This window comes from Arachis stenosperma, chromosome 9 (assembly GCF_014773155.1).
Source record: "Arachis stenosperma cultivar V10309 chromosome 9, arast.V10309.gnm1.PFL2, whole genome shotgun sequence".
Taxonomy (NCBI): domain Eukaryota; kingdom Viridiplantae; phylum Streptophyta; class Magnoliopsida; order Fabales; family Fabaceae; genus Arachis; species Arachis stenosperma.
The window spans coordinates 12,202,773-12,228,039 of NC_080385.1; the positions used below are offsets into that span (position 1 = coordinate 12,202,773).

The window sequence follows — 25,267 nt, forward strand, 5'->3', positions numbered from 1 at the left end:
TATATATATATATATATATATATATATATATATTTATTTAACTGTATTTTAATATGTATTAAAAAACTATTAAGTTAATAGCTTGGACACATTTTTTGATGCATCATGGATTGTGTTTATTGAATAATTTTTTTTTCTGCATTACTCCTTGATTTTCTACATTATTGAATTATTGGTTCTTATCTTACCTTTTATAGTATATAGAATAATTGAAGATCACTGGGTGTCTGGGCCAGCAAGGAGGAATTTGATTTTGATGTGACGGACCAGTTATTATATAAGATATTTGGATATATTATCTACTATTTCATGAGATATGCGACTTATTTTTTATGTAAATCAGTTTAATTGTTTAAATATACAAAACATTTCACTTCGCATAATGACTTTAAAATTTATGGCTACTCTTATTACTAGTTCTAATTTTCAGTTGCATAATTGTGGCCACTCTTTATATGAAGCTCCTATACGAAGGGTAAAAAAATATGGTCCAAAAGAAAAAAGATCTTGCTGCTACATTTTAAGAAAACTGGAAATGTAAAGGAATATTCAAATTTCAACTTGGTCATAAGTCATAACAGAGGTGAACATATTAAATAATAATCAGTGCTAATTCCTAACATCTGAACATTAACCAAAATATATTAAAATATTAATTAAATATCTAAGTCTCAGGTGATAGATGATGAGAGACATTAACCAGCAGAATTTCTGGAGATTCCACTTAATAAGGGTTAATATTAGTATTATTATATTAATTAATATTATACACTTTATATGTCACAAGAACATGAGCTACAGAAAATAAGAGAATTCCTAGATTACTTCATAAACTACTTTTGTGTTTGTTGAATCTGCTGAAGATGGATGTAGTGTCCAAAAAAAAACTTCCTTATTCATTCATTTCATTCCAAAGCTCAGCATTTTTCACCTTAGAGACACTTTGCAACACTTCAAAGGGAAGAATGTCTCCCATAACAACTACCATTTTTGTTTCTAGATCCACCTTGTATGAGCTCACTCCTGTCTCAATAATAGTTACAAATTAAAGTAAATAAAATAGAGAACTTTAAGAAATTAACATTCAAATATGCATGGACAATGGTTTCAAAATCAACTTCAACTTGGTGAATCCTAAAATAAGATAATCCAATAATGCGATAAAAATACATAGCTGTTAATTATATATTCTCAAAAACACTTTAGAAAATAGATTTTGATATTATTTTTTGTAAATAAATTATTAGAAAAGTAAGTAAATTTTATTTCTAAAATTTAATAATTTTATACCAAGTGAATTTTTTTTGTAATTTTTCGTCGATGGTAAAAATAATTTTAAAAAAGAATCTGAAGATAGATCTCTAGTTCGATTTTTTATAAATATTTTTAATCAATTATCTAAATATTTTTATAGAATTTTAAATCAAGCACACAGATAGCCTCATAGCTTGTTAAATATAAAAAGTCAATTGTCATTTACAAAAAAAATGGTATTTTTTGTTATATTTTTCACATTTCAAAAAGTTTTTAAAATATTTTTATCGTTAATAAATTTTAAAAATAATTGGGTAATTTAATAATTAAAGGATACTTTTAGTAGTCTAGTCTAACTACAGAAAAAGGAATGGCTAACATAGAGACAGAGTAAGCTATACCTAGCTATCTCCTCTGCTTAACATTTGACCTACAGAAACACAAGTTGGTTGAACTTCATATGAAACTTTGAAAAAAAAAGTTTAAAAAGAAGCCTAACAGTTTTATTAATTTTTTATTTTTTATTTTTTACTTTTGAATGTGCTATGTTGTTTAGTTTAATCTTAAAATTTTCATGTTCATGTAGTTATTTATTGGCTAATGATAAAATCTTAAAAAGAACTTCCATCTGCCACGAATAATTAGTCATTGTGCTACTGAACTGAAAATACCATGAAAATCAATAAAAAAACTACTCACCTTCCAACTTTGAGATATGTTTCTCAACTTTTTTGGCGCATCCATAGCAATGCATGGATACCCTCAACATCACTATCTGAATATATATTATTTGGTCAAGAAAACAGAAATATATCACATTAATTAATAATTATAATATTAAGAATAAGGGCATAATAAAAATGAAGGGACTTTAATTTAATTTACCACCTTTGGTTTCAATTGAAAAGCCAATGTCTGTTTTCCAGCGACAACATCCTTCAATCTTAGCTTATTATGATGACTATCATCAGTTGCAATCAATGGCTTTGCCTCAAACTCATCATCTTCATCATAATCCATGGAGCTTATGCAGAAGCAAGAAGTGCTTGATGAAGCAGAAGAAGAAGAAAAACAAAAAGTGTCTAGCATCTTACCTAGTTTCCCCATTATTATTTGAGAGGCAAATTTAGTTGCAAGAGGAGGGTAGTGATGAGAGTGTGTTTATAGATACGTCAAGAGGCGAGTGGACAGTGGAGAAGACATGGAAGCTCTAAGGTCAAAGTTTTATTGGGGGAATAGATAAAAAGGTAGCACACTACCCAATAAATTTCTACTAGGAATAACAATTGAAAATGAGATATATGAGAACACTTCGTCGCATTTAAAAGAAAAATGGAGGTTAAATTAAATTTTTGTAGTGATTTGTATTTAAGTATCATATTTAATTTAAAATAAATATAAAGATTGAAGAGTTGATTTAAAATTTAAAAAGTTAAATAAGAGTATTTTAAAAAAAAATATATTATTAAAATTTTAGTCTTTAATTTTAAAAATTTTAATTTTTAAAAATACTAAAGAGACTGAATTTTTGTGTTTTAAAAATAAAATTTTAGCTTTAGTCTTTGACTATCAAATATAATATTTCATTTCTAAAAATAAACACTACCTTAATTCTGGTAGAATAATGAGAATAGAAACAATTTTTAATATTATAATTAATAGAAAATTTAAGAACACATACATGTTAGTTAGTCTTTTTTATTATTATGTTTTGGTAAGATGTGATACCTAATCATTTTTTTAATTTCTTATCTGTTTATAATTTTTTATATCAGTCATTATAAATGTTTTTAGAGTATATGAATTAGATATATTTTTTAAAATATATACATTTTTTTCATTTTTATTTCAAATTGTGTTAGACCGTATTTAATTACAGAGATAAGACAAAAATACATATATATATATATATATATATATATATATATATATATATATATATATATATATATTATATATGCCATTTTTGTCTTATTTTTTGTTACCATTTTTCTTTAGTAATAACAAAGAAAATAAAACAAGAAATAAGAAAAAATTTATGCCATCTATATATATTATTTATATTTAAGACATAATGTTAGATGATTAACACATCTTTTTTAAAAATTTGTCTTAAATTTAAATCAACTAACCGATTTTCTACCTTTTTTTTCCCTTCCTAAAAGCCCTCCTTTGACAATTCCTTTGTATATTATCTCTGAAATCAATTACTACCTTATAATAGGAGACAAAATGAATATATATAAATTTCCAGCCATGTAATATATAAATTTTCAACCATGTAAATAAAAAATTAGTCATTAAATTAATTATTCGTATAAAATATATGTTAAAATATAAAGTACAATATTAAAAATAATTTAATATATATATAGTAATTAATTTAGTAACTTATTTTGTAGGTACATATCATACTTTTTATAAATGTTTTAGTAACAATGTACACATAGAGATTGTCATGTGACGAGCCACCAAACAACTGAACAAACCAAAACAAGGATTTAGGTGTATTAGGATGACATCAAAAAAATCAAATACTGTTCACTCAACAAAATTACAGAATATTGTATTATATTAATATTGTATCACTCACAACTCGCAAATTTAATTATTGTGAAAAATTTAATTATATTAAAATTAAAATGTGATTCTTGTGACTAAAAAATACGGGTGTATTTCGTTTGTATTTGTATATTTTATTTTTTAAATATTTTTAAATATTTTATTATTTTTAATTTTTTCAAAATTTTAAAAATAAAAAAAAAACGCAAATCAAGCAGACAATGAACTGGTGAATGGGCTTGAAATGAACAAATTTTGGTAGAACAACAATCCCACAAAAGGCAGAACAAGTTATAATTACAAGGGTTCATAAAAAGGGTGAAACATGGTTTGAGAATTGTGTCTAGGTGACTATATAAATAAATATATTTTAGCAAATGGAAGAAACAGGATGGTGTATGAAAAGAGGAGAAACATGAAACATGGACTCACATGATGAAAAGAAGGGATAAGCAGAAGAAGAAACAAAAACATGCACCACAGATCAAGAACTAATAATGACAAACTTTATCTTTAAATGTGATGAAGCTTAGCCAAACTTGGAGGAAAGGAATATATATAAGGATACTCTTATGTAAAATCAATATACGATGATAATGACATTTTCGTATTTTAACTATTTATTTTACCACAAACAAAAAAATGAGATGAGGTTTAAACAAATGAATAATTAGTGGCGAAAATGAGTAGAACGTATAATTATAGGAAAAAGTTTGGTAACAAAAAATTTTCAGTCATAATTAGCCAAAAGTTTTTATAATTTACTTTATTTATATCACTTAATAACAATTTTATTTTTTATCTTACTCTCTTATCATTCCACTTATCATATTCTTATCAACTCTACTTATTAATGATATTAATTATAATATCATATTCCTTAGTATTATGCATTTTTATAATCAATACTTAATATTTTTTTATAATTTAATTTTTATATTTAAGAATAATAATAATAATAATAATAATAATAATAATAATAGTAATAATAATAATGGACGGTCATTATATTAATTGAATTAATTACACTTGATTCTTTGTTTTTCTTAAAGCATTTAATATCAATTAATGGAAATACGAAAAAATTATTAATTCTTTGTTTCCGTTAAGGCATTTACTTGCACATGATTCTTTGTAATATATACCTTCCATTAATTTAATTATGATCATTCAAAAATCATGACTATAATATCATTGCAAGCAGAATAGTGTATAAGTCAAGAAATTTTATAAGAAGTCACGTTTATTGTTATAAATAGTATGTCATTTGAATGCGACCTTAATACGGTACCTATGATAGAAGGTGCTGATGAAAAATTTGAACAACAGACGGACTCATCCGACAAGGTTGTTGTCAGTTAACCAATTCTCGAGAACATGAAAAACCACACTAGTTTTGATGAAGTATGGTAATAAACTGATTTAATTTTTTTGTGCTTTTATGTACATTTATAATTATATTGTATACTAACTAAGTTCATACACATAACATTCATACGTACATATACATAACATCTATAATTACATACAACTAACATCTAAAAATTAAATTTATGTTTATTAGATATTACATCGATACACATATTATTTTTTAGTTATTGCATATGTAAATATAAAGTTAACACAGATGTTTTTTAAATTTTATGATAATTGAATTTAAAAAAGTCAAATTTTTAAATTAATTTATTCAATTGATAAATTTAATTTACACATAACATCTATAAATTCATACACATAACATTCATAATTTTATGTTAATAATATCTATAATTTGTATTCATAATATTTATAATTTCATACCTATAATGTTTATAAGTAATAAATTTTTATAATTAATATTATCAAATTTTAAACTATACGTCTTATTGTATTTTTCAAATTATCTTGTATGTGCACTAATAGGCCATGATTTTAATTATTTTAATATTTTTATTTAATATTCATATGTATGTTTACTTATTGATTTTAATATGACGAGTTAATAATTTTTTTAAAAAAATTATTTTTTAATTTTTGTTTATATTTTATATTTTATTTTTTAATAGTCTATATGTAAAATATAAGTTATATAGTAGAAGTTGTTAAAATTTTTTAATTTAATTTTCATATTTTTTGCAGAGAATTATTGTATTTTAATAGATAATAATGTGATTGAGAGATGTTAGGAATTTGATTTGGAAGAAACATAAATTAATTTTGGAAATAACATTAATGACTCTAAACATGTAGCAAAATAGTAAGTGATAAGGAGGATAAGTGATAAGAAAGTGTATGTCACTTGCTTATTAAGAAAGTAGAAATTTTTATGTAATATTTCTATATTGTAATTATTTTTTGGCTACCTAACATTACCCATAATTATAAACCTATCTTGAAAGAATCCAAATCCCTTGTTACATTATACCCAAACTAATTAATTACATAACAATGGCAAAATAATCCAAATATAAAGGATATATATATATATATATATATATATATATATATATATATATATATATATATATATATATATATCCTTTATATAAAGCCTGATTTTTTTTTTGTTGGTCTAAATTACAATTTTTTAAAAATTCGTTGAACTTTTACTAATTCAGTACTTAAATCCGAGACATTTAAATGAAGATGAAAAGACTGTCATTTGAGTTATAAGTTATAACTCATTGACAATAATTTATACAGTTTCACAGTTTAATTATTATTAAATGAAATATATAGACCTAATTTAAATGAAGCCTAGCTACTCTATGAATCATAACTTTTTTTTCATAGAAAACAAGGAGTGCTACAACATGTACAATACTTTAAAACAAGAGTTCAATTAGAAAGTTAATTTATTTCAGCTATATATTAACAAATCTTTTGAAATTATTTTTTTATTCTAAATTTTAAACACTAAATTTTAAATTTTAAATTCTAAATTCTAACTCTAAACCTTAAATCTTCCAAAAAATAAGAATTAAAAAAATATTTATAAAAAAATTAATTATTAATAACTAACTAATAGTCAGTTCTTTATATTTATCCGTAAGTTAACATTTTTTTGTAATTTTAGTTTTTCTTAATCCAGCAAATATGCATGATATATAAAGACAAATAAACATATATTTTAAAAAATTTAACAAAAACCAAGAAGAAGAAAATAAAATAAAAAGATAAAATAAAAAAGAGAGGATTGAATGTACTTAACGGTTGTATAAAAGAATTTCCGAGAAAAAATAACGAGTATGGTATCAGTTACATCAAATAAGCCAAAGACAAAAAAATAAGCCAAAAGACATAATAAGGTAATACGACTCTAATGCAAAGATTGAAAAGTAAATACATGTGAAAAATCAATGGCATATTCAGGACTTTTGATAGGCAAAGCTAAGCATGCCACAAATTTCTTAAAGTGTTAATATATTATACTATATTAGCTACCTAAAGATAATGCTGGTGATACAATGTAAATTATCGCCATATACCAACAATAGCACGGTTGAGTAGTTGAATAATAATTAATAAGTGACCCATTATTATTCAGCTAAACACTTGGTGTATAAATACTTTTGGACCTAAGATTCATTAGAAAATTTAGTTGATTGACAAGAGAAAAAAATATGCATTATTATTGGCTCTTTCCTGAGATCTAATATTGTTATATAGATAAACATGAAAATTTTTTAGATAAGTGTAAACACTAATTAATTTCTTTCATAGTTTTATTTATGTGAGTTTTTTTTTACCAATATTAATTAGTAAAATTCTTAGTACCAGAATGTAAATACTGATTGTTCATTAGAACAAAAAAAAAAAATTTAGAACTGATATGGTTAAAAATATTATAATGCATAAAAAAATACTATATAATTATCAGAATTTATTATTATTATTTTTTATTATTATTCATCTATTAACTCAATTTTTTTAATTTATTTTTTTTAATTTAGTAATGAAAAAACAACTATTTATATCCATAAATTTTGTAAACACTGACAAAAATATCTGTAAAAAAAAAACTAAGATTGTGCTGATGAAAAATAGATTTCATACCACAAAAATATTAAAATCCTAATTTTTTATTAATTTTTTAATAAAATATCTAAATTACCCCTATCATTTATCTTCAACCTCAACTCCACACTATCTCTTCCTCTCTAAATTCCAATGTCTCTAGCTCTTTCGCCTTCTAGAAACAACCACTCTATTACCACCCCTGCCACTTCATCGCCGCCGCCCTCACCAACCCACCCTCAGCCCGCCGCCAATGAAATCACTACAATTCCCTCTTCCTCTGTCCCCAATGCCATCGAAGATTCGTTGTTGTCAGCGTCTCCGCTATGTTCTCGGATCTCGAGTCTCACCTCTTTAGCTCTCTCGTAAGCTCTCAGAGAGACTTGGTGTTAAGGTTTGGCTCAAAAGGAAGGACTTGCAAGATGATGATTTGGATGACGATGACTTCGACGCCGTTGTTTCCATGGTTCGTTCCATAAACATTAACGATCGCACCTATATATGATCCCAAACCTCATCTTCCACTTCCTTAGCGATTACTGTTGCTCCTCAGCCCTTGTCCTTGCTGGAGGAGCTCTCCTTCCATGACAAAAATTGCCACAGCTCCATTGAACGGCGTTTGCCATCTCCAACGAGACACGCTAGCAAGAACTCTTTCTTCTCCTCCTCTTACAAAGGCTTTGACAAACGCAAACTTCGAGCCGAGGCCCTAATCATCGCATGCAAAGGTAATTTACATTCTTATTCCAATATTCATACAATAGATTTAAATTAATTTTGGTTTATATTTAAGTCTTGTATTATTTTTTTGGAGTCTTTAGAGACGTTGAAATTTGGAAAAGAAGATATGGCGTGGAGTTGAGGTCCAAAATAAAGAGTAGGAGTAATTTATGTATTTTATTAAAAAGTTAACACATTTAAAATTTTGATATTTTTATCATACGAAATTTATTTTTTATGGATAAATTAATTTTTTTATGGGTATTCAACATTTTTAAAATTTATGGATATAAATAATTAATTTTTTAATAATATATTTTATTTTATATATTTAAATATTGATGACTAACTAATAATAAATAATAAATTTTGATACTTCTTGTGCGTAAATGCAAAAGGACAAATAATCAAATATATAGAATATAAGTAACTGAGACACACATAGATGAGGATTGAATTAAGCTGTTAAGTTCTTTGTCTTCACTTCAAACATATCACACTCCCAAATGGGACATTTTGCATTATTGGGCACCATGGAAAAAAAAAAAAAAGTGGTTCGGGTTCCTCAAATTATTGAATCATTGAATATAATTTTGTTAAATATAATAATGAAAGGGTCTATTTTATTACCATCAACACATAGTGGTTGGTCCATGTGACAGTGGTGGTGGGAACCTTTTCAAAGGAAGAAGAATGGGGAATTTTGAATAACAAAAGCTAAGAGCTAATAAGGGATAAGGCTCATGTCAGGATTTTGTTTTAATTTGTCAGTCACATGAGTTTTGCTTATGAAAAAGGTTAAAAAAACAAAAGCATAGGTTATATGTATTGTGAAGTTTATTATGTTATGTGATTATGCAACAAACAAAGGAAAAAGTGCATGGTTTCACGGTTACATCACAAGGAATGGTAGGAGCATAGCACTTTTGTGTCCGCATTTTAATTAGTTAGACCAAACATTTTGCAATACCATATATTATAACGTGATTCTAGTATGAACATGTTCCAATAATATTTTATTTTTTAAATTAAAAAATATTATTAAATAATAAAAAAGCTACTTATTTTAATTTTTAATAATATTTTTTAAAATATACTATAATCATTATAGTTATCATAACGTGATCATTCTAGAATACACCATTTTTTGTATATATTGCATTGCAATAAGGGCATTTTCCATGAAACTGTTAAGTACCAAACAAATGACACAACAAAAAATAGAGATGAAAAAATTAGAAATTTGTATAAAATATAGAAACAATTGAATAACTTTTTTTTAGAATTATAACTTTTTTCTATCACAAGAAGATTATAATAACACTCTTTCTTGACAAAAGGAGAACACATTTCTCTCCCTCTCTCTATATATATAGAAAAAAACTACTCAAAGAAATATTATGTTATTCTATCTGAATGACTTGATTCAAATGAATTAAAGAAAAGCTCAATTTATAAGTGAGCCTCTTCAATATGAACCATCCGTTAATTAGAGGTATATAATTCTTCTCTTTTTCAACCATTAAAATCCTAAGGTTATAAACTAGGATTGTTTATTACCTTTCATTTTATTTAGTTTTTATTTATTTATTTATTTTCTAAAATTAGCTTTACTAATTTTCACAATCTCCCACTTAAAGCTAACTTTGATAAATTTTTAAAATTCATGTTGCTCATATATTCCATAGGCCGTATGAGGATCTACACCATTCAAACTTTTCTGTGTTGATTGGTTTTGTCATGGCATCTGCTAGGTTATCTTTAGTGTGAATCTTCTGCATATCAACACTTCCTTCTTCTACTACTTCCCGAACAAAGTGATATTGTACTCCAATATGTTTTGTTCTTGAATGAAAAGCACGATTCCTTGTAATGTGCAAAGCACTCTGACTGTCACAATACACAGAAATCTTCTGTTGTTTGTGCCAGAGTTCTTCTATCAACCTTTGGATTCAAATAGCTTCCTTGCATGCTTGTGTAGCTGTCATATATTCAGCTTCTGTTGTAGATAAAGCTACAACATTCTGTAATTTAGATAGCCAGCTCACAACTCCTCTTGCAAGTGTAAACACATAGCCTGTAGTAGATTTTTGTTTATCAAGATCACCTGCAAAATCTGAGTCGACATATCTATTGACAATGAATTCCGATCGTCCAAAACATAATGCAACATTCGAGGTCCCTTTGATGTATCTCAAGATCCTCTTAACAACATTCCAATGCTCTTTACCTGAGTCTGCCATAAATCAACTTACCACCGCAAGTGCTTGAGCAATATCTGACCTTGTACAAATCATGGCATACATAAGGCTTCCCACTGTTGATGCATATAGCACTCGAGACATTTTCATCCTCTCTACTTCATTATTAGGGCACATACTTGAGGATAATTTAAAATTCATAGGAAGTGGGATTGAAATTGGCTTACATTCTTGCATATTGAAGCGTTGCAAGATCTTCTTCAAATAATTCTTTTGCATAGCCAAATCTTCCTATCTTTTTTGTCTCGATGAATTTGCATCCGTAAAATCTTGTTTGCTAGTCCCAAGTCTTTCATATCAAACTCCCTAGCCAACTGTGCCTTCAATTCTTGGATTTGATCTTTGTTAGGACCTACCACCAACATGTCATCCACATACAATAGCAGAATGATGAAATCATTATCACCAAACCTCTTGTAATAGGTACAATGATCTGAACTAAGTCTGTTGTATCCAAAGCTAATAATGAAAGAATCAAATCTCTTGTACCAATACCTTGGCGACTGCTTTAGACCGTACAAAGATTTAGTTAACCTACAAATCAAGTTTTCTTTTTCTGTTCTTCAAAACCTTCTGGTTGGAGCATATATATCTCTTCTTCAAGTTCTCCATGAAGAAATGCAGTCTTTACATCTAATTGCTCTATATGTAAATCAAATACATCACACATAGCCAAAACTACTTTAATAGTAGTTAGTCTCACCACTGGAGAAAATATTTCATTGAAGTGAACACCTTCTTTCTGAGCATATCCCTTGACAACCAATCTAGCACGATATCATTCCACCTAATCATTACTATCTCGTTTGATCTTGTAAACCCATTTACTACCAATGGCTTTCCAACCTGCTGGAAGTTCAACAAGTTTCCAGGTATGGTTCCTATGTAATGCCTCAATTTCTTCTTGCATTACTATCATCCACATAGAAGCGTCTGGATTGCGCACAGCCTCCATAAAAGTTGTTAGCTCTCCATCTTCTATCAAAAGACAATGTGCATCATGGTTTGTCAAAACATAATTTGAGTGTGACGTTAGGATTTTTGCTAGTAAAGAATTTTATAAAAATAATCGCATTGTAGATATAGATCCTAAACCAACGGAAATCCCTTCGTGCAAACGTTTTAGTTGTCACAAGTTACAAACCCCTAAATAAATTGATAATCGAAGTATTCAAACCTCGGTTCGTCTTCTCAAGGAATTGCAAGGAGGTATGTTCTTATTATTGGTTATGAGTCTTGTAAATTGGGGGTTTTGAAAGTAAGAAATAAGTATGTTGAATGACAAGTAAAATAAATAAATAACTGTAAAATAAACTCTTGGCAAGGTATGAAAACTGGAAGTCCTATCTTAGTTATCTTTATCAGGTGTGATGAGAATTGGGTTTTAATCCCACTTAGTTAACCATTACTAAAGCAAAGGAAAGTCAAGTGGACTAATTAGTTTGATTCTCAAGTCCTAGTCAATCCCTGTAGGAAGACTAGCCTTAGAGCGATCTAGATCAATTAGAATCTGCCAATTTCAACCACTGCTGAGTTTGACAACTCAAGAGTTACCAATTAATCAACCAAAGTCAAAAGGGAATAAAATCTACCTGAATGAAAATAATTTGGATAGAGCCCAAGCATCAATAACATATAAGTCTAAAATACCTCAATTTATATTAAACAAAGATGTCAAATCCAACATGGACAATATTCATAAGCCAATTGGGCAACATAAATCAAACACAAACAAAAGTATTGGAGTAAATAAAAATAGAAGAGAAACGTAAATTATTGAACCTGATACGATGAAGTAATCCTAATGACTAAAGAAATCCTAATCCTAAAACCTAAGAAAGAGGAGAGAACCTCTCTCACTAAAAGCTACATCTAAACTATGAAAAGTGAATTATGATCTGATCTGAAGTGTCTCCTTCATTTCTCCACTTTGCAGCCTTTAATCTGTGTTTTCTGGACTTGAAACTGGGTCAGAAACAGCCCAGAAATCGCTGATTGTGAAATCTGGTCTGTACAAGTCGCGGCAAAGTGACACGGAGGCGTCATCCACGCGTTTGCGTAGAACGAGATTCGCAGATGCGACGCGTCCGCGTGGAGCGCGTGTTCGCGTCGCCTATCTGTACGACCACTATGCCAAATTATATATCAAATCGAAGTCCCGAACGTTAACTTTCCAACGCAAGTGGAACCGCATCATTTAAATATTTGTAGCTCAAGTTATGATTGTTTTAGTGTGAGAGGGTCAGGCTGACAGCTTTGCAGTTCCTTCAACTTCTTGTATTCCTTCCACTTTTGCGTGCTTCCTTTCCATCCTCTAAGCCATTCTGCCCTGTAATCCCTGAAATCACTTAACACACATATCAAGGCATCTAATGGTAATAAGAGATGATTAAATAAAAGAAAATAAAAGCCAAAGAAGCATGTTTTCAATCATAGAACAAATTCTGAGAAGGAATTGTAAAACATGCAAATCATATGAATAAGTGGGCAAGGACTTGATAAAAACTACTCAATTGTGCACAAGATAAACCATGAAATAGGGATTTATCAGAGTGCCATGATGGTGTTCTTCTTTGTCGAGTGGATCGACGAACTTCTATGTCATTGGCCTCTGCTTTTTGTTCTTCGTGTTGTGATTCTGCTTTAGAAAGATCACCTTCTCTGCATTTTTCATCTATTTGAACAGTGGTTATCTCTTTAATAGTGCTGTCATTTTCTTGTTCTTTTTGCAATTCATCTTCTGTAAATATCACATCTCTACTGACAATTACCTTGCGGGTAATGGGATCCCACATACGATACCCCTTAACTCCGTCAGCATAACCCAAGAATATACATTTTCTAGACTTTGGGTCTAGCTTTGTTCTTACCTTGCCACATCTCCATTGGTGTCTTTAACCCAATTGTAGTTGATGGTGATCGATTTATTACATAACAGGCGGTTTTAACAGCTTCTACCCAAAAAGACTTAGCTAAACCTACAGTTTGCAACATAGCTCGTGCTCTTTCTAGGAGAGTCCTATTCATTCGCTCTGCTACACCATTTTGCTGAGGTGTATATGCAACTGTGAATTATCGTTGAATACATGCTTGCTTGCAAAATGTTAGAAAATCACCATCGACATATTCGCCTCCATTATCTGTCGTTAAACACTTGATCTTCTTTCCAGATTCAAGTTCTAACTTTTCTTTGAACTCTTTGAATATTGCAAACACGTCTGACTTCTTCTTGATCGGGTACACCCGTAGCCTCCTAGAGTAATCATCAATGAATGATACAAGATATTTTGCTCCTCCTAGGGACATCTCCGGCGATTCCCACACACCAGAATAAATCAACTCCAATATGTGCTTGCTCCGAGCAGTTGTCTACCAAACATCGATCTATGTTGTTTGCTTGTAACGCAGTACTTACAAAACGGTAAGTTTACCGATTTGAGCCTGAAAATGAGATTACATTTTACAAGAATCTTCAAGCCTCATTCTGACATGTGGCCTAGTTTACAATGCCATATCATTGTCATTTCTTCTTGGCTTATTGAAGCAACTGATGCCTCTGCCTCTTGCAAAGTATCTCCCACAAGCATGTATAGATTTGCTGCAATTTTTTCTGCTTTTATTGCCACAAAAGCTCCTTTAACAACTTTCAAGATCCCACCATCAATATGGGTCTTACAACCAAGTTCATCCAATTGCCCGATCGACAACAAATTCTTTTTCAAGCCTTTCACGTGTCTTACCTCTTGAAGTGAACGAATAGAACCATCAAACATTTTTATTTTGATAGTACCCATTCTAACAATTTCTAAGGCATGATCGTTTCCCATAAACACCGATTCTTCCAAGACAGATTCATATGTACAAAACCAATCGCAATTAGGAGTCATGCGCCAGGTTGCTCCTGAATCAACAATATAAACATCAGTGAGCTGTTTACTGCCTTTAGAACCAATTGTTGCTTCGCCATACAAGATTTCTCCATCATCAGAGGTGTTCGCAACACATCCTTGAGAACTTGATCCTTCTGGAACCTTCTCTATACTCTTCTTATTCCAATAATCTTTGAAGTGCCCTCTCTTACTACAATTGTAGCATTTGACCTGCTTCTTACTTTGTGACTTTGGTCTACTTTGACTCCCACTGGAACCACGCTCCATTGATCTTCCTCTTGTCATCAACAAAGCCTCTGCTTGTTTTGAGTTCTCTAATCTATCTTCCTTATTCTTGCGCCTAGATTCTTCTTCAAGAACCGCAGCAGCCATGTCATCAAAAGAAAGATAATCAGTCAAAATATTATTAGTTAAGTTAATGATAAGCTGATCGTATGAATCTGGCAGACTTTGAAGTAAGAACTCTGCACGTTCATTTTCTGCTATGGTATATTCCAACGATGAGAGTTGGGAAAATAGCGTATTTAGATTGTTGATGTGATCCGTTGCCAACGTGGACTCACTCATTCGAAGAGTATAAAGTCTTCTCTTCAAGAATATCTTGTTGTAAAGTGACTTAACTTCATATAATTTGGTGAGAGCATCCCAAATTTCCTTTGCTACCTTTTTCTCTGCTACACTTGATAAAATTGAGTCAGCTAGTGCCAAGTGTAAGTTTGCAACAACATTGTTGTCCATCTCCTTCCATTTTCATCTGTAATTCTAGTGTGACTACCTTTAATTGCTGTAAAGCAATTGTCTTTTCTCATAATGGCTTTTATCTTCAATTTTCATATGGAAAATTACTCCCACTGAATTTTAGAATTTCATACTTTGCTGCCATTTTTTTAGACGGTAACTCGCAATGAAAAAAATATTAATTAGTAACCTTTGGCTCTGATACCACTGTTAGGTACCAGACAAATGACACAGCAAAATATAGAGATAAAAAAATTATAAATTTGTATAAAATATGAAAATAATTGAATAACTTTCTTTGAGAATTACAACTTCTCTCTATCATAAGGAGATTACAATAACACTCTCTCTTAACAAAAGGAGAACACACTTCTCTTTTTATATATAGGAGAAAACTACTCAAAAAAATATTGTGTTATTCTATCTGAATGACTTGATTGAAATGAATTAAAGAAAAGCTCAATTTATAAGTGAGTATCTTCAATATGAACCATCCGTCAATTTGAGGTATATAATTCTTCTCTTTTTCAACCATTAAAATCCTAAGGTTATAAATTAGGGTTGTTTATTACTTTTCATTTTATTTAGTTATTATTTATTTATTTATTTTCTAAAATTAGCTTTACCAATTTTCACAGAAACACCCATGTTAAATTTAACATTAGAATGTGTTCGGTTGCTCACTGGCATGAGATGTCGGTCGGGCGGTTTGTCGAGAGCAACTAGGAGTGTGAGGTATCTAGATCTGGGCACGAGCTTTGCGAGGAGAAGTGTGGCCACGATCGTCGGTAGGTCAGTGGGTGGGGCCACCTATAAGAATACTCTGATGCCAAAGTAAGTGTTCGTACGATGAGGCGGCTAATTAGGGTAAAAGATGACGTACCATGGGAGGGGTAAGTCCCTCCCTTTTTATACATTGTACTCAGGTGGATCCTTTTGCATGCTTGGACCCATTTGTTTGGAAGCTGCTGCCAACTGTCCAGGCCTTTTCCATGGGTTGATGTGATGCATGGGTCACTTTGTCTCGTACAGGTCGAGGACCCGTCGAGTCAGTAGTTCACAGAATGGACCCCCGGCCCTTATTGGGTTGGGCCAGAACAGTGCTCCCAATGCGGCAAGTCATGAGAATCGTGGTTGGTGCGTTCGTCTTACTCGTGTCTTCTCATGCACCTGTCTTTCCTACTCGTGACTTCGTTTGCGGGGTTCCCGCCTCTAGTACGTGTGAGTTGTCCTCAACTGTTACTTGGGGCGTCGTTTTGCTTTTCGTGCCTGGGTCATATAATGCCTTTTATGATTGATTTGAAAGCAGAAAAAAAGTCTATTTTACCCTTGCCTTTTCGTGCTCCTCCCTCGACAGTTACCATACCTTTAATCATATCCCTTTGCATTTCCCATTCTCCTCATAACTGATACCCCTACCACTGCCATTTCTCCTTCGTCCTCATCCGTGATTTTCTACTTCTATTCTTGGGTCACTCATGGATCTTAGGGCTGCTACAATCTTTCATTTCACCCTTTTTCTTCCTTGAATACTAGTAACTAGATCTTTTTATGCTTATTTTTCTCTTTTTGATGCTTCCTTTGTTGTTATTTATTGCATTTTTTGACTGCTTGCTTGAACTGAACCTGTGATTATTAGCTAGCTCTTAGGCGGTATCGTAGGTGTTTCTTTCCTGAATTTAGACCTGTAATAACGTGATATAGCATAGGATAGTGATAACATGGAATATAGTTTACTTTTAACTTTCACCGAGCTTTTGACTACCCATTTTGAGTTAGGTGGTGTCTCCACTGTAGGTATGGCACAACAACTTCCTATAAATTATTACGCTTGGGTTACTTCTGATGTGACAAGCACATCCTCTAGGATGACCCAGGAAGATTTACAAGAGTTCCGAAATTCGGGAATGTTACGTGGGGGTGGTCCCGAGGAGGCAAACTATGACGTCTTCGTGCCGGGTGCCCGAGAGCGCATCTGCCAACTGAATCTATCGTCTCCCCAGGTTCCCGACTAGTTGTGGGTGTACAAGCCCATGTTCACCATGTTGGGCGTTCGACTTCCCTTATTTCCTTTTATCATGGCTCTCCTGAATCGATGCGATGTTTCTCCGTCACAACCTCACCCTAACAGTTGAGCTACCATCCGGTGGTTTGAGATAGTATGCTAGTATCTGGAGCTCCCGACCTCCGTTGAAGTTTTCATCTTCTTCTTCTTGCTTACAAACCCTTCCGGGAAGGAAAGCATAAAAAACTGTACATTTCCTTCCGAGCTGTGCAAAACCGACGAATCTTCGGTCTCTTTGAGGATTCTTTCCATGGTTTCAAAGAAACCTTCTTCAAGATGAGACCAGATCGTGGCCGCCACCTTTTTAGCTCACGTTCGAAGGAGAAAGACGAATACCGACCTACTGGAGTTTCGGTGCCGGCTTCAATTACGCAATAAAGATAACCTATGATGGATTAGGTCGACAGAACTATTAGGTCGCTGATGTTTTACTGGCAATTTTTGGTTGTAAAAATCTTAATCCCCATATCTTAATGGGCGATCGAGAATCTAGTCACGATTGTGTAAGTAAGATCCTTTCCACATCGGTTATGTTTTTCCAACTTGTGCAATATTGTTTTGCTTCCGATTTTATATGTTGTTTTCCCTTCGACTTCCTAACTTTGCTTTTTGCTTCTCTTGTAGTTAGGATGGGTGTTGGGCACACTACTTTGAGTCGTTTGATGACTCATATCTTCCTGGGAGATGATAGTAATGATGACAGCTTGGCAACCCCTATCGTTGAGCCCAAGGTTCTACCAGCCGATGAGGGTGAAGCTCCGTTGCAGTCTCTGACCCAGATAACTCCCAGTGACACTGTTGCTGGGGAAGCTGATCGGGGTAAAGAGATCGGGGTTGAGCCCAAAGCGGAGGTGATCGTCATCCCCAATCACAAGAAGAAGAAGAATGACATCGGCTTGGAACAAGTTCTCACAGTGATGGAGAAAAACTTCGATGTGGGATTATTCATCAACTCTTAACTCCTCCCGAGCACTGAGAAATTCTTCTAGGAAGAAGACCTGGCTACCCAAGTGAGGTGGACATACCAAAGCCTCCTCTGGAAAGCCGCCATTGCCAGAAAGGTGGAACTCGTGTTGGCCCAGGGCTAGGTTTTGGAAGGGAAACATAGGGCTGTCCAGAGGGATATCGCTAACCTGAAGGCTGAGGGGGAGTCCCTGAAGACCCGGCTTGCCGAAAAGGAGAAAAAGGCGAAGGAAGCTGCCGAGGAGATCAACCACCTTGTGGAACGAGACCTCACTCTCTCCAAACAGCTCAATGAAGCCCAAGGCTGGGCTGTCATAGCAGAGAATAAAGTGAAAGAGCTGGAGAAAAAGCTGGAAGAGGTCGTGAAGTCAGCAGACTCCGCTCGACAGGCCGCTACCATGAAAAAGAAGAATAAGGAGATCCTTAAGGACGTTAGGGAGGCTATCACCGCTACCGAGGAGGCGATCAAGGCTTAGGTCTCTCTCCTCGTTCTCGACTTCGACACTTTGGCTATCAGTGCCATCAAAATGATTCAAGATGGAAAGGTTGTCAACATCCCGAAGAAGTGAAGTGTTTTATCACTTGTAATCCTTTGTACTCTTTTTGAACTCTTTTTGTTATTGGGCTGATGTGATACCCCTTGCATGTAATTGAACAATGTTTCTTTTTTGGTTGTTGGGATGACATGATGCCCTTTTGAGCTACTGCTTTAACGATTTCGACTCTTATAAGTAGAATCTTTGTGTTATTTTGGTCGCTTTATCGCTATGTTTCCTCCTTGTTTGAACGTTAAGCTATAACTTGATGGATATCTATATATCGTTGCTTTCAGGTTCCTGGGGTGATCATTCTTGGGAAAACATGCTTATAACTTGGTAATAATGAATGAATAAATAAAAGAAAAAATAAATTTCAAAATCAACACGTAATCACTTTTTAACAATGGGCCTCGTTAAAACCCCTTGCCGACGTCCTACTCTGATGACAAGGGAAAAGAGTACCCCTTCTTTAATAATATATAATGAGACAAGTGATTTGATGAGACAAAGTAAATTATGGTAAATGAAAGTAAGAGATAAAAAAGGGACAACTGGTTTGGACGGGAGGTTGTTAAGCCTTTAGGAGTAAAATCTCCTAAGGTTTGTTGCATTCCAAGTCCTCGGGACCTCCTTCCTGTCTAACTGCTCAAACTTGTAGGCTCTCTTTCTGTGGACTTACTTTTCCCTGTAGGGCCTTTCCCAGTTAGGGGAGAGCTTGCATTCTCCAGGATCGGTGGACCGATGTTGTTGCGTCGTAGTACCAAGTCACCCTCTTCGAACCTCTTGGCTTGCACCTTCCGATTGTAACGCAATGCCAAACTTTGCTTTAGTGCCGCTTTTGACAAGTGAGGCACTCCCAGGTTCATCTATCAGGTCTTTCTCAATTGCCTTATCGCTTCCATCGAGGAGTAACCTTGAGCTCGGTTTTCCAATTCCTACAGGAATCACTACATCGACGCCATAAGTAAACCGGAAGGGCGTCTCCCTGGTAGAAGATTGTGGGGTTGTTCTGTAAGGCCACAGGACAGAGGCTAACTCGTCTGTCCAAGAGCCCTTTCTCTGATCCAAGCGCTTATTCAGCTCATTGAGGATTGTAAGACCCAAGACTTTTGAAAAGTTCTATTTTGAACTAATCTCAAATTATATATGTTTATTTATAGTTTTTATTTCAAAAATTATTTTTATTGAAAAATAGTTAAAGGCAATTAATTGGATTTAAAATAAATTAAGATTTTTATCTAAACTCTATTCCTAAGGATTATTTTCCTATTTATGATTTAAAGTTTTAGAGATTTGAAAATAATGGAGTTTGGCTATTTAAATTAGAATTTTGTCTAATTTTATAATTATTGAATTATTTTCTATATTTAAATTATAAAATTAGTGGTTATGAAATAATAAGAATTTTATAAGATTTGATTTTAGATAATTTAATTTATATCATTTAATACTTTAAGTTAAAGATAAAGAAAAAATAATTATATTATCATGAATTTTCAATTAGAGTAATTTATTGAAAATCAATTAGTATTTTTATACTACAAATAATATTTTAAAGTAACTTTAGAGATTAAATTAGTTTTTCAATATTAATATCTTATGCTCTAATTTTATTAAAATTATCAAATTATCCTTATACCTAATTTTTACCAAAACCCTAAATCCCCAAAATATCACGCTAATCCTAATTCTACCCTAACCCTTAGCCACCACCGCCACACCCCCCAAACCCTTCAGCCAAACTTCAGCCACTAACCAAGAAAGAAATGAAAAAAAAAAGAAAGAAAGGGGGAAAGAGGGAACGGGAGAGCAGAGGGGAAGAGAGATCGGTGAGGGAGAAGAGTAGAGGGAGGAGCTACATCGCCATCACCGGCCTTGGGCTCGCCGCCGTTCATACCCCGTTGCGTCACCACCCAGCCGTCTCCAGCCCACCGCCAGTCGCTGTTGTCTTCACCAAGGGAGGAGAGAGAAAAAGGCGAACGCGAGGAGAGAGAGAGAGAGGGAGCTCGCGAGGAAGCTGCCGCCTTCGAAGCTGGGTTCGTCGTTGCCGTTAGAGTCCGCATCACTATCGAACTTGCTGCTGTCACCGAGGGGAAGCCCGTCGCCGCCAGCTTCGTCGGGTCCCCGCCGCCGAGCCCGTCTTTGCCACCGCCACTGGAAGCGCGAAGAGAGAACGCGCGAGGGAAACTGTCGCAGAGCTGCCGTCGCCGCCGCGTTGCTGGGCTCGCCGTCGTCCTGCCCGCGCGGCTGCTGCGTTGCCGGAGCTCCTCGCCGCCGCTGTTGACGACGGAAACTGCCTTCCAAGCCTGTGTCTGTTGGTAAGCCCTAACCCTGCTTCAGCTTCTTTATTCGTTAAGTTTACCTCTACCGTGAGAATTGTCGCTGAGGTTGTCTGTGCTAGGTTATACGGTCACCACGAGTTTCTCTGTCGCCGTCCAAGCTGCCACCAGAAGGATCCACCACAGCCTCCTCTGTTCTTGTCTTCGAATTAGAACTGCCCTTTTCCACTGAATATGTAACTCCTCTATTCCTGCTTTGCTGCCATTTTATTCCTCTGCTATGATCTTTGAATTATGACCGCATATGTCTCTGTTTTAATTCTGCTAAGGTCTGTTTGAAAAATTAAAATGGGTGCTGCTGCCACCGGTTCGGTCACATTGGAATCACTGCTGCTGCCATAAAACAGAAAGGGAAGGGAGTTACTATGTTTAACCTGTGTGAATTCAACTAGTTGAGGTAGGGGTTTTTCTTAAATCTATTTTACATTACAGGGTTGTTATAAATCGATATTAACGCGTAAAATACTTTCTTGTGATTTCGTGAGTCTTATGAATTGAATTGAGTTATTTCGGTTGAATGAGTTCATTAGTTTGATTTGATATTAAACCCGATTTGATATTGGAATTTGATTTTAAAATAAACTTGGAAAAGACTTGATATTTGAAAACGGGTTATTTATTGAGAATGATTTGCTATTTTGGAAAATAATTCAAAAAGTGTTTGAGGGAATGGTTTGGTTTGAAACTGTTTGAGAAAACCGAGAATTCTTAACTATTGATTGATCTGTTGGTTGAAGTCGGTTTAAATTATGATTCATAGGATTTGTTGATTGAATTCTGGATTTTGTAATTTCCTTAGGTTTTGTACTGTTGTTTTGATAATGGTTGCTGGAAGTGATTTGACTGATTAACAGGTGTTTGGTAGGTGTTTGGTTTGGTTTGGTTGGGATCCGAACAGGGTGGCAGAATCCGAATTTTAGAGGAGATGCTGCCAAAATTTTATAAAATTGGAAGTTTTGTTTGAAGTAATTGTTTAAAAAGATTTAGTTCTTAAACGTTATTTGTTTTGGACTGATTTATTTAGAAAAGAAAGAATTATGTTTTGAATAGAGAGTGTCGATTAACGGAAAGAAGGATGATAATGATTGATTTGAAATATGATTTTTGAATGAATTTGGAAATGGGATATGGATTGACGAATGATGATGATATTGAGAATGATTTAGATATTGATGAATGATGAATGAATTATTTATGTGGCTTATGAATTTGAAATATCTGAGATACGAGGTTCCCTGGATTAAGTGTCGTGGCTTGCCACCATGTGTACCAGGTTGAAAACTCGATACTCTGTTGACCCTACGACGTAAGTGTGACCGGGCACTATATAAATTCCCGGGAATGTTACCCCCATTGAGCAATATTGATTATTTGAGAAAAAACTATACATAGACTCTTGGGGATGCACGTCGGGGGACGTCTAAGGACAATTCAGACTTGTCGGGTTGGCTGGATAACCGACAGATGAGCCTCATCAGCCATAGGACAGGCATGCATCATATGCATTTGTATGCTTTGCTTGGGTTTGAACTTGTTTTGGTTTGCCTAATTGCTAAACTGTTCTTAACTGCTACTTGGACTATTTGCTGTAACTGCTACCTACTTGTGCTTTCCTTGTCTGTCTTGCCTGTGTTTGTCTTGGCGTGCTACATTTGAGAATGAACTTTGGTGCTAAATTAATGATTGTGTTGTTTGATTGCGTGGTTGGTTTCTGATTGAGATTTTTCATATAAGAAAGCAAAGGTTTTGGATTTTTGATAGATTAAACGTTTCTTTGAAAAGGTTTTGAACGATTACCTACTGGTTTTTAAAAGATTCATAAGGCAATGATAATCACTGAGTTTGAAAACAGTTTTCTTATTAAATATCTTCTTATGACAACTTTGAAACTGCGTGGTGAGACCGTGTGGTTAGGTTCTCACCCCCTACAGCTTTAACTTTTCAGGAACCGGATGAAGAAGCATTAAGAAGAGTTATACTGCGTCTGGTTTATAAGATGTTGTATTAATTAGATGTTTTCTCCCCTCGTCTTTGTTATTACAAGTGTGTAAGAGGGATAGGAATTGTATGTTTTATATGTATATTATATTATGAGTTATTATGTAAAGAGTCTTGTATATGAATCTATGCCTGTTTGTATTTTTCTTAAGATAAAGTGTGTATTTTTTTTGGTTCTTTTGAAGAAATCAGCGATACAGTGTCAGGCCACAGGCTCCTATTTTAGTATTTCGTATGTAAAGTAGTCGTAATACTTCTTCCTATCAGAGTGGCGCAGCCGGAAGCGTGAGTTCTGATAGTGAGGGTGTTACATTATGGTATCAGAGCGGTCTTTTCTGTAGAGCCTGAGGAATGGACCGATTATGCTTCAATTGCATACTCTGAGAGTCAGTCATGTAGTAGGTCTTGTTTGGATAACGAGAATAGAGTTTTAAGTACATGACAGTCTTTTGATAAATACCATTAATCTTGCATTGCATAATTCTTGGTATTAAGTTTGGCCAGCTTAACACTAGTGAATTATGTATATGTAAGCATTAATGGGTTATCATGGACAATATGCGAGTCATAAATAATGCGAATCGCGGGTTTTGGGAACGTTAAGAGTTAAATCTTGAGGTTACTCGGTTAGGTGTCTTGAACTCTGCGAATATCACGTATCTTATTCCTACTTGGTATGCTCTAAGGTTCTTGTCTGCGATACTTTTCTTGGAAAGTGAACAGATTATCTTTCAATCCTACTCTCTTGTTCACGTACGCTTTTGTTTGATCCTAACTGCATATGCCTGTTTAAAACCCTTGGTGTATTTACCTTCTTTATTTAGGCACTTCTTTTTGAATCATGTATTTTTTTTATATACATTTGAATCTGTTTTGATGCAGGACACCTTTTTAAGTTCATATTTCGAGTCCTTTGTAAATAAATTGTAATTTAGTTTTCCTCTTATTTGATAATAATTACAGCCATTCTTTAAATCTTAACAAAACCGTTTTTGATTTGAAATATACAACCGCTTTTAATTTGATATGTACTTCTTTATATAAACGTTGAAAGTTTCTTATACAGTTTAAAACTAGTTGTTTCCAATACCTCGCCTGTTTCTTCACTGATTTATGGAAATGTATATATACTTTAAATACAATTTGATTTTTTAACAATTTTATTACAATTTTTACGAATATCCTGATTTGACTATATATTTAGATATTTTTTCAAAGAAAGGTTTTTGTCTCTTTCCAGTTGGTTTGTTTGGTAAGCTTCACCTAATTTATTTTTATTCGAATTTGGTTTAGCATACTATATTATTTATGCAATTGTTGTTCTTACAAAAAAAATGTTGGACTCATGTCTTTATTCTCATGAATGGACCAATTTCTTTCTTAAACTTTTTATTTCTGTGGATGTCATATTTAATTCTGTTTTTAACTACTCTTTTAATTTTTTTTAACGTCACCATTAGTCTTAGTTTTCCATTTCTTGTGAATCTCATTCTCATCCGAGTCAACTTTAATTCGTTTCCATCTAATGCACCATTTGTCCTTTTATTTGTCTTTCTTTAGTCAAAGGTTCTTTCTTGAGAATTTTCTATTGATTGAGTTGTCTTCCTGGCGCGTTTTGTATTCCTTTAGACCAATTGGAAACTCATTTGATAATCCATACCCAGTGAGTTCTTGTTTGAATTCCCTTAATTTAAAGGTCCTTTCTTCCATGGGTTGATTTCATTTTAAGCACATCGTGATCTTCTTAAATGATACTTGCGAGGTGGTTATTTCAAATATACTTTCAGAATTTTGTTTTGAACCATTTTTGAAAAGGTTTTGAATTCTTTTGAAGAAATTTAAGTTTTGAATCAACTTTTTAAGTTGTTAAGTTTCTTCTTAAGCTTTTTGTTTCTATGAGTGACATGCTTTATGAATCCTAATTGAAATCCTTTAATTTAAG

The 25,267-nt window shown here is 33.0% G+C and overlaps 1 protein-coding gene and 1 long non-coding RNA gene across 3 annotated transcripts; one reads left to right on the forward strand and one right to left on the reverse strand.

Annotated features, from left to right (window-relative positions):
* Positions 1-647: 647 nt before the first annotated feature.
* Positions 648-2,527, reverse strand: LOC130951773 (protein SODIUM POTASSIUM ROOT DEFECTIVE 2-like). Its single transcript, XM_057880496.1, has 3 exons — positions 2,143-2,527; positions 1,954-2,029; positions 648-1,023 (listed from the first exon to the last, which is right to left on the reverse strand). The coding sequence occupies exons 1-3, from the start codon at positions 2,359-2,361 to the stop codon at positions 893-895; spliced, it is 426 nt and encodes a 141-aa protein (XP_057736479.1). The 5' UTR covers positions 2,362-2,527; the 3' UTR covers positions 648-892.
* A 5,422-nt stretch (positions 2,528-7,949) lies between these two features.
* Positions 7,950-23,954, forward strand: LOC130947873 (uncharacterized). Of its 2 annotated transcripts, none has more exons than XR_009072839.1 (5): positions 7,950-8,540; positions 18,111-21,306; positions 21,390-21,503; positions 21,597-21,724; positions 23,273-23,954. It is a non-coding gene; the product is annotated as an uncharacterized LOC130947873 (long non-coding RNA). The 2 variants fall into 2 exon arrangements; XR_009072840.1 differs by having other exon boundaries at positions 7,952-8,540; positions 19,282-21,306.
* The last annotated feature ends 1,313 nt before the right edge of the window (positions 23,955-25,267 follow it).

Excerpts from the sequence above, each read along its gene's own strand:
- LOC130951773 (XM_057880496.1), bottom strand. The coding sequence starts at position 2,361 with ATGGGGAAACTAGGTAAGATGCTAGACACTTTTTGTTTTTCTTCTTCT. Across the intron at positions 2,030-2,142 it reads CTTTTCAATTGAAACCAAAG|ATAGTGATGTTGAGGGTATC; the intron begins GTGGTAAATTAA and ends ATATATATTCAG. Across the intron at positions 1,024-1,953 it reads ACATATCTCAAAGTTGGAAG|GAGTGAGCTCATACAAGGTG; the intron begins GTGAGTAGTTTT and ends TTATTGAGACAG.